This window comes from Danio rerio, chromosome 2 (genome assembly GCF_049306965.1).
Source record: "Danio rerio strain Tuebingen ecotype United States chromosome 2, GRCz12tu, whole genome shotgun sequence".
NCBI classification, from domain to species: Eukaryota; Metazoa; Chordata; class Actinopteri; order Cypriniformes; family Danionidae; genus Danio; species Danio rerio.
Window position 1 is genome coordinate 56,575,001 of NC_133177.1, and position 12,500 is coordinate 56,587,500.

General features: G+C 33.3%; 1 protein-coding gene across 1 annotated transcript in view; it reads left to right on the plus strand.

The window, feature by feature from the left end:
* The window catches only part of zgc:165603, a 32,080-nt gene extending 20,825 nt beyond the window's left edge, over positions 1–11,255 (plus strand). Inside the window, 1 exon segment of the mRNA NM_001098751.1 lies at positions 10,613–11,255. Within this exon segment, the coding sequence (NP_001092221.1) occupies positions 10,613–10,710 (98 nt within the window). The 3' untranslated portion in view covers positions 10,711–11,255.
* The last annotated feature ends 1,245 nt before the right edge of the window (positions 11,256–12,500 follow it).

Sequence of the window (12,500 nt, forward strand, 5' to 3'; positions counted from 1 at the left end):
TTATCCTGCATGCTCATAAACGATATCATACGTCTCGTAAAAGTGCATGAGATTTACTGTTTTACTCCAAGTTCAAGCATAATTTAACACTCTAGACGCTGGCTAAATTATCTGGCCGAGGGTGTTTCAAATACTCATCTAAATTTGTTCCAGTCCTAAAGCCGTTGTTCTGTTTTGTTCCCGCTCAAGTCGTTCAGACGTAATGAAGTCAAGTCGAGTTAAAGCACATATGAATAATTGCCAATAGAGTCGTTTAATTCAGAAATAACCTCTGTGGCTATATTAAGGGTGTCCAGAAAGTCTTTGGCCTCCAGTGCTTTTGTGTTCGCTGGCCCGAGATTTATTTTCCAGGAGAAAATGAAATTACCACGACGGAGAGATTTTAATATAATTTATAGAGCGTAATCCAGCGCGGGCTGTTTTTGGAGCGTTTGGGGGCAAACAGAGGAGATAAAGTTGTTTTTATGGGGCTACAAAAACCTTTCTCTTTTCCTTTTTTCCCCGCTCCATCTCCCCGTTGCCTCGTCTCACTATCATTTCCTTCTCTCTTGTCTGCTTCCCACCAGCCCGTGATGAAATGTTATCAAAAGGGGATTTTAATGGAAAATGATAAGGAGATAACTATCATTTTCTGCTAGCAGAATGTATTGATCCGAGCTTGATACAACACAGATACGCCATGCACAGAATAACACTGCCTGAATCCAATTTTCTTTCTCTATCTTAAATTAGTCAGCATGTAATCCTCTGGTGTATAAAGCCCAAGCGCTGTGTTTCTTTCTATGAGGACTGTAAAGGCCTAGATGGACCCAATCTTTGCGCTTTGCTTGCTTTTTTTGCTGATTTAACACCATTCGCAAAGCATTTGACTTCATTTAAAGTAAAATTAAAATAAAAAATGTAGATCTTAAGCTTCAGTTTTTAGGATATCTATAAGGTAGTGTGCTCCAAAGCAGTGACAGGTTGCGTAGCTTGTAGTTTGTCGCTTCTGCTTAAATCTATCAATGATTTTTTTTACCTCGCCTCATACTTCAGTTTCTCATCCCACCTTCTGACCAATCAGATGCTCTCTAGTGTGACATGACCCGCCCCTTTCAAGACGCTTCTCATTTGCTTTTCATTTGATGCGTTTGAGCTCAACCACTCTCACTGGCAGAGCTTGGATAAAATCCAAATGCTATTGGCTGTTTTTGTAAAATGGGAACTACTCTATGCCCCGCCCTCTCTTTATTTGTCAGTTCAGATTACATCAAACATCATAAAAAAAAATGCTCATTTCAAACCTTTAATATGACTTTTTTTTTACTGAAATGTGAAATTCCAGCCTGATTTCACTGTCATGATCACCAGCGATCTACAACCAGAGATCGCTGGTAAATACACTCCTGCTGCGTTCACACCAGACGCGGAAGAATCGTCAAGCGTGAGTGATTTACATGTTAAGTCAATGCAAATCGCAAATAGACACCCTGCGGTGCGATACGCGCGAATGGCTTGACACGAATTGAGCGTTTTGTTCGTTTGACGCACTTAACGTGCGTTTCAAGCAAATCGCGCAAGTTGGAAAATCTGAACTTCAGAGGACATTCGCCACGTTAACCAGTCAGGATTCATTTAACGATAAACACTTAAAAAAGCACGTTATTTATCCTGCATGCTCATAAACGATACTTTAAAGCATACGTCTCGTAAAAGTGCATGAGATTTACTGTTTTACTCCAAGTTCAAGCATAATTTAACACTCTAGACGCTGGCTAAATTATCTGGCCGAGGTGTTTCAAATACTCATCTAAATTTGTTCCAGTCCTAAAGCCGTTGTTCTGTTTTGTTCCCGCTCAAGTCGTTCAGACGTAATGAAGTCAAGTCGAGTTAAAGCACATATGAATAATTGCCAATAGAGTCGTTTAATTCAGAAATAACCTCTGTGGCTATATTTAAGGGTGTCCAGAAAGTCTTTGGCCTCCAGTGCTTTTGTGTTCGCTGGCCCGAGATTTATTTTCCAGGAGAAAATGAAATTACCACGACTAAGTTCAGATTACATCAAACATCATTTAAAAAAAAAATGCACATTTCAAACCTTTAATATGACTTTTTATTTACTGAAATGTGAAATTCCAGCCTGATTTCACTGTCATGATCACCAGCGATCTACAACCGGAGATCGCTGGTAAATACACTCCTGCTGCGTTCACACCAGACGCGGAAGAATCGTCAAGCGTGAGTGATTTACATGTTAAGTCAATGCAAATCGCAAATAGACACCCTGCTGTGCGATACGCGCGAATGGCTTGACACGAAGTTGGAAAATCTGAAAATCTGAACTTCAGAGGACATTCGCCACGTTAACCAGTCAGGAGCTTGCGCTTGTTGGGGAGTGATTATGACGTAGTGCATGTTGTTGTTGTCCCAGGGGAAAATCCTCATACCCACACTGACAACAGTTCATCAAACTGGGCTTGGCTCAGTAAAAAGCACCGCTGAAAGCCTCCATCATCCAGGTTAAGTTTTTAGAAGAGTTTATGAGCTGGATGTACCTCTGAAAGGATGTAGTGGACTTAGAAACTGCTCCAAATGAATCAACGCTGTTTTCAGTCTTCATAAAGCACATAAACACAGTTATTTTCTCAATAAAATCCATGTTAGCCGTTTAGCAACGAATCTAAAGTCACCGGGCAGACAGAAGCCCTGCCCATCCTGCGAATCCGCGTCTGTTCTGAAGTGAATTTGATGCGTGAATGAAGCGTATTTTGACGTGCGAATGGAGGGAGTAAACTCAAATGTTCATGCGGCTATTTACGCGCAAATTTATCCGCGCGTTCCACGTCTGGTGTAAACATAGCATCACATTCACATGAACTACAAATCCGCCATGTTATAGACTGCAACATCCAGTCATGCTGAAGCTGCGAGAGTGTAATCTGGTTGTGTGTGTTGCATGACTGGGTGTTGTAGTCCATAACATGGCGGATTTGTAGTTTATGTGAATGGGAGTGTATTTACCAGCAATCTCTGGTTGTAGATCACTGGTGATTGCGACAATCACAAATAGATGTAACTATTTCATGTTTTGTCAGTTTAGGGGCTAACTTGTACGAATTCAGTTGTACGAAAATTTGTCAAACTGCTAGCTTTGGATTTTTACGTCAGTTTTATATTTTCTAAATGCGAATTTTGTCACTGTTTCAAAGCACACTAGATTATAAATGTCCTTAATACTAGAAGACTGAAATTATGATCAACATTTTTACATTTAAATTTCATTTAAATGAAGTCACATGCTTCGTGAATGGTGTTGATCGATTAGTCAAATTTATGATTTAAATTTGATCTTGCACTCAGCCATAGTACGAATTAGTAACAAAAAAAAAAAAAAATACAAAAACTGCCAATGCAATTGCAATGGAACATCCAACACAATCTCACGGTAATTCGTAACTTTTGGGTTTAGTGGGAATTACATATGAATTTGACAATCTCGTTTGTATATTTTAGTACAATTTGCTCATCCCCCAATGACGGTTGTGTTTAAGGGTTGGTTTTGGGTGCCACGCCTCCTTTTTAAAATCGTACTTTTCCGTACGACTGAACTGTATGAATTTGTATGAATTATCCTTAAATTGACAAAATGTAAAAAAGTTAGGTTTTCTCATGGGATCAAGCTGGATTATCACATTTCAGTAAAAAATAAGTCACATTAAATGTGTTGCATTTTGCATTGCAACTGAAACATAAAAACAGGGCGGGGCATAGAACAGCCTCTCTCCCTTTAAAAAACAGCCAATAGCGTTTAGTTTTTAATCCAGCCATGCCAGTGAGAGTTGTTGAGCTCAAACGCATCAAATGAAAAGCAAATGAGAAGCATCTTGAAGGGGCGGGGGATGTCAGATAGTAGAGAGTTGGAAGATTTGATGAGAAACTGTAGGAGTATGAGGTGACGTCAAAAACAATTACTGATCAATTTAAGCGGAAGTGACAAACTAAAAGCAACAAGAAAATGTTATGTTTTCTAAAAGCAGTCAAATGCTTATTTAAAGAATTTAAATTCATTTAAAGTTAAAATAAAATAAATAATTTTACTTTCACTCTGCTAGTTTTAAGGACATTTATAATCTAGTGTGCTCCAAAGCTGTGACAAAATTTGCATTTAGAAAAATATAAAACTGACAAAAAAAATCCAAAGCTTGCAGTTTATTGTATTTATTTAATTTAATTTAATTATTTTGTATTTACTATTTTATGTTTTGTATTTTTAATTAATTTAATTGTATTTAATTTAATTTAATTATTTTGTATTTTGTTTTGTATTTTTAATTAAATATTACAATTGTAATTTTTATTCATTATTTTGTATTTAGTACTTATGTTTTGTGTTTTTAATTTAATTTAATTATTTTCTATTTAGTATTTTATGTTTTGGATTTTTTATTTATGTTTATTTACATTTTATAATTTTGTATTTTATTTTACTTAGTTATTATTTTATTACTTTTTGTATTTTCCATTTTATATTTTTAATTTATTTAATTTAATTATTTAATTGAATTTTTTTTTATTTTGTGAATTGGTATTTCGTATTTTTAATTTAATTTAATTATTTTATTTTATCCCCTTTAATCCTTTATTTTTTATTTAATTTCAGTAATTTAAGCACTTTAACTTATACATATAATAAAAGCATATGTTTATTATTATTATTATTATTATTATTATTATTATGGGTGAAGCAGTGGCGCAGTAGGTAGTGCTGTCACCTCACAGCAAGAAGGTCGCTGGTTCGAACCTTGTCTCAGTTGGCGTTTCTGTGTGGAGCTTGCATGTTCTCCCTGCATTCGTGTGGGTTTCCTCCGGGTGCTCTGGTTTCCCCCACAGTCCAAAGACATGCGGTACAGGTGAATTGGGTGGGCTAAATTGTCCGTAGTGTGTGTGTGTGTGTGTGTGTGTGTGTGTGTGTGGATGTTTACCAGAGATGGGTTGCAGCTGGAAGGGCATCCGCTGCGTAAAAATGGGCTGGATAAGTTGGCGGTTCATTCTGCTGTCACCCAGGATTATCAAAGGGACTAAGCCGACAAGAAAATGAAATGAAATTAAATTAAATTAAATGAAATTATTACTATTATTATTATTATTATTATTATTATTATTATTATTATTATTATTATTATTACTAGTAGTAGTAGTAGTAGTAGTAGTAGTAATATTATTTATTATTACTTTTATTATTATTATTATTATTATTATTATTATTATTATTATTATTATTATTATTATTATTAGTAGTAGTAGTAGTAGTATTAATATTATTTATTATTACTTTTATTTATTATTATTATTATTATTATTAGTAGTAGTAGTATTAATATTATTTATTATTACTTTTATTTAATTATTTATTTATTTATTATTATTATTATTATTATTAGTAGTAGTAGTAGTAGTAGTATTAATATTATTTATTATTACTTTTATTTAATATTATTATTATTATTATTATTATTATTATTAGTAGTAGTAGTAGTAGTAGTAATATTATTTATTATTACTTTTCTTTATTATTATTACTATTATTATTATTAATATTATTATTATAACATCAAAACAATAAAATAGATGACATAATATTCTAATATAAACAGAAGCCCTAAATAATGTCCTTATATGTGTTATGAAGTCTGCTTTAATTCCACATGCTGAAAGTCTGTTGTGTGTACACTCCATTCACCCATGAGAGAAAATGACTGATGCTTGATTGTGGCCATTGAAAATCATTGCTGTAGTCTATTGGGATCAGAAGTGTCGAGTTGAGGTTACAGGGTCAACACAGCCCAAAAACACTGGCCGAGGGTCATAACCCACTCACAAATCTATGTTTCAGATGTGTACCTTTGTTTACTAGCGGGGGCACATTGTTGGTTTGTATAATTCATTGCATTTATCATCTTACCTTTAACTCACAGTAAACTTATGGTTCATTGGTTGTGGCTAAGCATATTTCACAATCGATTCCTACTGAAAATGAATATTGAGTAGGGGCGGGGTATTATTTTTGAGCTCTTATTTTTAAATCACAGTAAACTAATGGTTGAAGGTGCGTGGCTATGCATATTTCACGTTAATTTCCTATTAAAAGTGAATATTAAGTTGGGGGCGGGTTCTATTTTTGCACTTCTCATCTTTAACTCACAGTAAACTTATTGTTGAGGGACGTGGCTAAGCATTACAATGAATATTGAGTAGGAGGTGGAGTTTTATTTTAGCACTCCTCTTACCTTTAAATCACAGTAAACTTATGGTTCATTGGTTGTGGCTAAGCATATTTCACAATCATTTCCTACTGAAAATGAATATTGAGTAGGGGCGGGGTTTTATTTTTGAGCTCTTATTTTTAAATCACAGTAAACTAATGGTTGAGGGTGCGTGGCTAAGCATTACAATGAATATTGAGTAGGAGGTGGAGTTTTATTTTAGCAATCCTCTTATCCTTAACTCACGGTAAATTAATGGTTAAAGGGGCGTGGCTATGCATTTTTCACATTAATTTCCTACTAAAGTGAATACTAAGTAGGGGCGGGTTCTATTTTTGCACTTCTCACTTTTAACTCAAAGTAAACTAATGGTTTAGAGGGCGTGGCTAAGCATAAAAAATGAATATTGAGTAGGAAGTGGAGGTGGAGTTTTATTTTAGCAATCCTCTTATCTTTAACTCACAGTAAACTAATAGATAAAGGGGTGTGGCTAAACATATAAAAATGAATATTGAGTAGTGACATGGTTTTATTTTTAGCTCTCCTCCTCTAATCTTTAACTCGTGGTTAAGCAAATTTCACATTTATTTCCTTGTAAAATTAATATTGAGTGGGGGGGGGGGGGGGGGGTTATTTTTGAGTTCTTTTTTTTAACTCATCATAAACTAATGGTTGAGGGGGTGTGGCTAAGCATATTTCACATTTATTTCCTACTGAATTGAATATTGAGTAGGGGGTGGGTTCTAGTTTTGCCCCTCTCATCTTTAACTCATAGTAAACTAACGGTTGAGGGGGCGTGGCTAACCATATAAAATGATTATTGAGTAGGAGGTGGAGTTTTATTTTAGAACTCCTCTTATCTTTAACTCACAGTAAACTAATGGTTGAAGGGGTGTGGTTAAGCAGATTTAACATTTATTTCCTGTTGAATATAAATATTGAATGGGGTTGTGGTTTTATTTTTGGGCTCTTATTTTTAGATCACTGTAAATGAATGGTTAAAGGGGCGTGGTTAAGCAGATGTAACATGTATTTCCTGCTGAATATAAAATATTAAGTGGGGGTGGGGTTTTAATTTTGAGCTCTTATTTTTAAATCACTGTAAACGAATGGTTGAAGGGGCGTGGTTAAGCAGATTTAACATTTATTTCTTGCTGAATATAAAATATTAAGTGGGGGTGGGGTTTTATTTTTGAGCTCTTATTTTAAAATCACTGTAAACGAATGGTTGAAGGGGCGTGGTTAAGCAGATTTAAAATGTATTTCCTGCTGAATATGAATATTGAGTAAGGGCGGGGTTTTGTTTTTGAGCATTTATTTCCTACTTAAAATAAATATTTAGTAGGGTGCGTGGTTTTATTTTGTGCTCCTGCTTATATCTTTAAAATGAATATTGAGTAGGGGGAGGGTTCTATTTTTGTACTTATCTTTAACTTACAATAAACTAATGGTTGAGGGGGCGTGGCTAAGCATATAAAAATGATCGAGTAGGAGGTGGAGTTTTATTTTAGAACTCCTCTTATCTTTAACTCACAGTAAGCTAATGGTTTAAGGGACGTGGTGAAGCAGATTTAACATTTATTTCAGTCTGTAAATGAAAATTGAGTGGGGGCGGGGTTTTTTGAGCTCTTATTTTTAATTTACAGTAAACTAATGGTTGTAGGGGCGTGGCTAACCATATAAAAATTAATATTGTGTAGGAGGCGGATCTTGAGTAGGGGCCGTGGTTAAGTATATATAAATGAATACTGAGTAGGAGGTGGAGTTTTATTTTTGCTATCCTTTATTTTTAACTCACAAGAAAGTGATTGTTGAAGAGGTGTGGCTAAGCATTTTTGTCATGTATTTCCTACTGAAAGTGAATATTGAGTAGGGGCGGGGTTTTATTTTTGCACTTTTATATTTAGCTCAGAGTAAAAAACAGGTGAGGGGGCGTGGCTAAGCTTATTTTGCATGCATTTCTACTATAAATAAATAATGAGCAGGGGGCGTGGTTTTAATTTTGTGCACCTGCTTTTATTTTAAACTAAAATGAATATTGAGTAGGGGGCGGGTTCTATTTTTTCACTTCTCATCTTTAACTCACAATAAAGTATTAGTTGAGTGGGCGTGGCTAAGCTTATAAAAATGGTCTTTGAGTAGGAGGTGGAGTTTTATTTTAGAACTCCTCTTATCTTTAACTCACAGTAAACTAATGGTTGAAGGGGCGTGATTAAGCAGATTTACCATGTCTTTCTTTCTATTTGAATATTGAGTGAAGGCGGGGTTTTGTTTTTGAGCTCTTATTTTAAAATCACAGTAAACTAACGGTTGAAGTGGCATGGCTAACCATATAAATATGAATATTGAGTAGTGGGCGGATCTTGAGTAGGGGATGTGGTTAAGTATATAAAAATGAATACTAAGTAGGAGGTGGAGTTTTATTTTTGCTATCTTTTATTTTTAACTCATAAGAAAGTGATTGTTGGAGAGGTGTGGCTAAGCATTTTTGTCATGTATTTCCTACTGAAAGTGAATATTGAGTAGGGGCGGGGTTTTATTTTTGCACTTTTATATTTAGCTCAGAGTAAAAAACAGTTGAGGGGGCGTGGCTAAGCTTATTTTGCATGCATTTCTACTATAAATAAATAATGAGCAGGGGGCGTGGTTTTAATTTTGTGCACCTGCTTTTATTTTAAACTAAAATGAATATTGAGTTGGGGGCGGGTTCTATTTTTTTCACTTCTCATCTTTAACTCACAATAAAGAATTAGTTGAGTGGGCGTGGCTAAGCTTATAAAAATGGTCTTTGAGTAGGAGGTGGAGTTTTATTTTAGAACTCCTCTTATCTTTAACTCACAGTAAACTAATGGTTGAAGGGGCGTGATTAAGCAGATTTACCATGTCTTTCTTTCTATTTGAATATTGAGTGAAGGCAGGGTTTTGTTTTTGAGCTCTTATTTTAAAATCACAGTAAACTAACGGTTGAAGTGGCATGGCTAACCATATAAATATGAATATTGAGTAGTGGGCGGATCTTGAGTAGGGGATGTGGTTAAGTATATAAAAATGAATACTAAGTAGGAGGTGGAGTTTTATTTTTGCTATCTTTTATTTTTAACTCATAAGAAAGTGATTGTTGGAGAGGTGTGGCTAAGCATTTTTGTCATGTATTTCCTACTGAAAGTGAATATTGAGTAGGGGCGGGGTTTTATTTTTGCACTTTTATATTTAGCTCAGAGTAAAAAACAGTTGAGGGGGCGTGGCTAAGCTTATTTTGCATGCATTTCTACTATAAATAAATAATGAGCAGGGGGCGTGGTTTTAATTTTGTGCACCTGCTTTTATTTTAAACTAAAATGAATATTGAGTTGGGGGCGGGTTCTATTTTTTTCACTTCTCATCTTTAACTCACAATAAAGAATTAGTTGAGTGGGCGTGGCTAAGCTTATAAAAATGGTCTTTGAGTAGGAGGTGGAGTTTTATTTTAGAACTCCTCTTATCTTTAACTCACAGTAAACTAATGGTTGAAGGGGCGTGATTAAGCAGATTTACCATGTCTTTCTTTCTATTTGAATATTGAGTGAAGGCAGGGTTTTGTTTTTGAGCTCTTATTTTAAAATCACAGTAAACTAACGGTTGAAGTGGCATGGCTAACCATATAAATATGAATATTGAGTAGTGGGTGGATCTTGAGTAGGGGATGTGGTTAAGTATATATAAATGAATACTGAGTAGGAGGTGGAGTTTTATTTTTGCTATCTTTTATTTTTAACTCACAAGAAAGTAATTGTTGAAGAGGTGTGGCTAAGCATCTTTGTCATGTATTTCCTACTGAAAGTGAATATTGAGTAGGGGCGGGGTTTTATTTTTGCACTTTTATATTTAGCTCAGAGTAAACAAACGATTCAAGGGGCGTGGCTAAGCATATTTCACATGCATTTCCTAATGAAAAATGAATATTGAATAGGCGACAGGGTTTTATTTTTGTACTCCTCCTCTTATCTTAAATCACAGTAAACTAAAGAACAAGGGGCGTGGCTTAGCAAATAAATATGAATATTCAGTAGGGGCAGAGTTTTATTATTGTTTTATTATCAAAAACAAATTCAGTGAAGTAACTTGCATAATAATTTGAGATTTTTAGTAGTCATGGAAAACATCCCGACAGTAAGATTTACATATGCAAGCCACATTTATTTCCTTGCTTCAGAACTTTTACATTTTCCGTCTACATCTGTGGTTTGCTTGTGCAGAGTATATGCGTGTGTGTGATAAATAGCAGCATGTCAGGAGCGTAACATTCAGCTCTGGTGCCTGAACGCAAGTGTGTTTTGTGTAGGTGTGTGAGTTCAGTTTTTGATTCTCGTCTCTCTCTTTTTTTTTTACAGGCTGTGCGTTTCTCACCTACTGCGCTCGTGAATCAGCCATCAAAGCCCAGAATGCATTGCATGAACAGAAGACTCTACCAGGGGTACGTCTCTTTTAATCTCTCTCTCTAATGGCGCTTTTGTTTCATCCATTTCAAGCAGAAAAGAGTCTTAAGCGTTGAATGGAGTTCAGTAGCAACTTCAGATGTGGCTTTTTCTAGTTCGTCTGTGAATTATTTGCAACATGAAACCAAGGTTGTATTTATAGAAGAAGCTTAAAGCTGTAGTTCACCCAAAAATGGTTCTTTGTTCTCTTCTTTTTGATTTTTTTTCACAAAGAAATGCCTAGTAACACATTGAATATACGTATTATTCAATTCAGTTCAATTAATCTTTATTTCTATAGCGCTTTTACAATGTAGATTGTGTCAAAGCAGCTTAACATAGAAGTTCTAGTAAATTAAAAATGTTTCCACTGCTGAAAGTCCAAACACTGAAGAGCAAATCCATCAATGCGCAGCTCCACAAGTCCCAATAAATGTTTTTTTGATTAGAAAAAGTGAAATACTTTTATTAAAATATGGTATAATAATCTTGTGGTCTGTTTACAACTCAAAAAAAAAAAAGAAAAAAAAAGATAATTTAAATAAATTACTAATAAAAATATATAAAAAATCAAATAAAAAAAATAATTCAAATTAAATTTATTAAACAATATAAAATTAATTAATTAATTAATTAATTAAAATAAGTAAAAAATAAAATAAATAAATGTAATTATTAATAAAATAACTAAGAAAAATAGATCTAATAAAATAAAATAAATAATTTAATTAATTAATTAATAAAATACAATAAATTAAAATAAATGGAAATACATTAATAATAAAATAAAATAAAATAAAATAAAATAAAATAAAATAAAATAAAATAAAATAAAATAAAATAAAAATCAAATCGAATCGAATCGAATCGAATTGAATCACATAAAATAAAATAAAATAAAATAAAATAAAATAAAATAAAATAAAATAAAATAAAATAAAATAAAATAAAATAAAAAATTGAATTAAATAAATAAAATATAAATAAATACATTCCAATGTTGCAAATGTTTTCCTATAAAATGAAAGTGGTTGGTGAATGTTAATTTTTAAAAAAATAATTAATGAATTAAAAAAAAAAATTTGTGAAACTTATACTTTAATTATACTTATAGTAATAAGACTTTTATTATCACTATTGTGATACTATTTGTATAGCCAGAATGTGTGATTATAACCAAGGTATTTATAGATAAAGCTATAAGCTGTAGTTCACCCAAAAAAGTTTTTTATTATCGTTAGTTATTTTCACAAAGAAATGCCAAATAACACAATGAGTATAATTGAATAGTTGTTTTTTGATTAGAAAAACTTGAATTAATAAAACATGCTATAATGATCTTGTCTGTTTTAGAACTCCACAATGAATAAAAAATAAATATAATAAAATAAAATTCAAAAATAAATCAATTAATTAAATAATAAATGAAATAATAAAAAATCAAATAAATAATAAAATAAAATAAAATATACGTAACACGGTGGTGCAGTGGGTAGCACGATGGTCTCACAGTAAGAAGGTCGCAAATAATTTTGTAATAAAATGTGCTATAATGATCTTGTCTGTTTTACAACTCCACAATAAATAAATAAATAAATAAATAAATAAATAAATAAATAAATAAATAAATAAATAAATAAAATAATGGTGACACGGTGGCGCAGTAGTGCTGGTTTGAGCCTCGGCTGGGTCAGTTGGCATTTCTGTGTAGAGTTTGCATGTTCTCACCGTGTTCACGTAGGTTTCCTCCGGGTGCTCCGGTTACCCCCACAAGTCCAAAGGCATGCAGTACAGGTGAACTGGG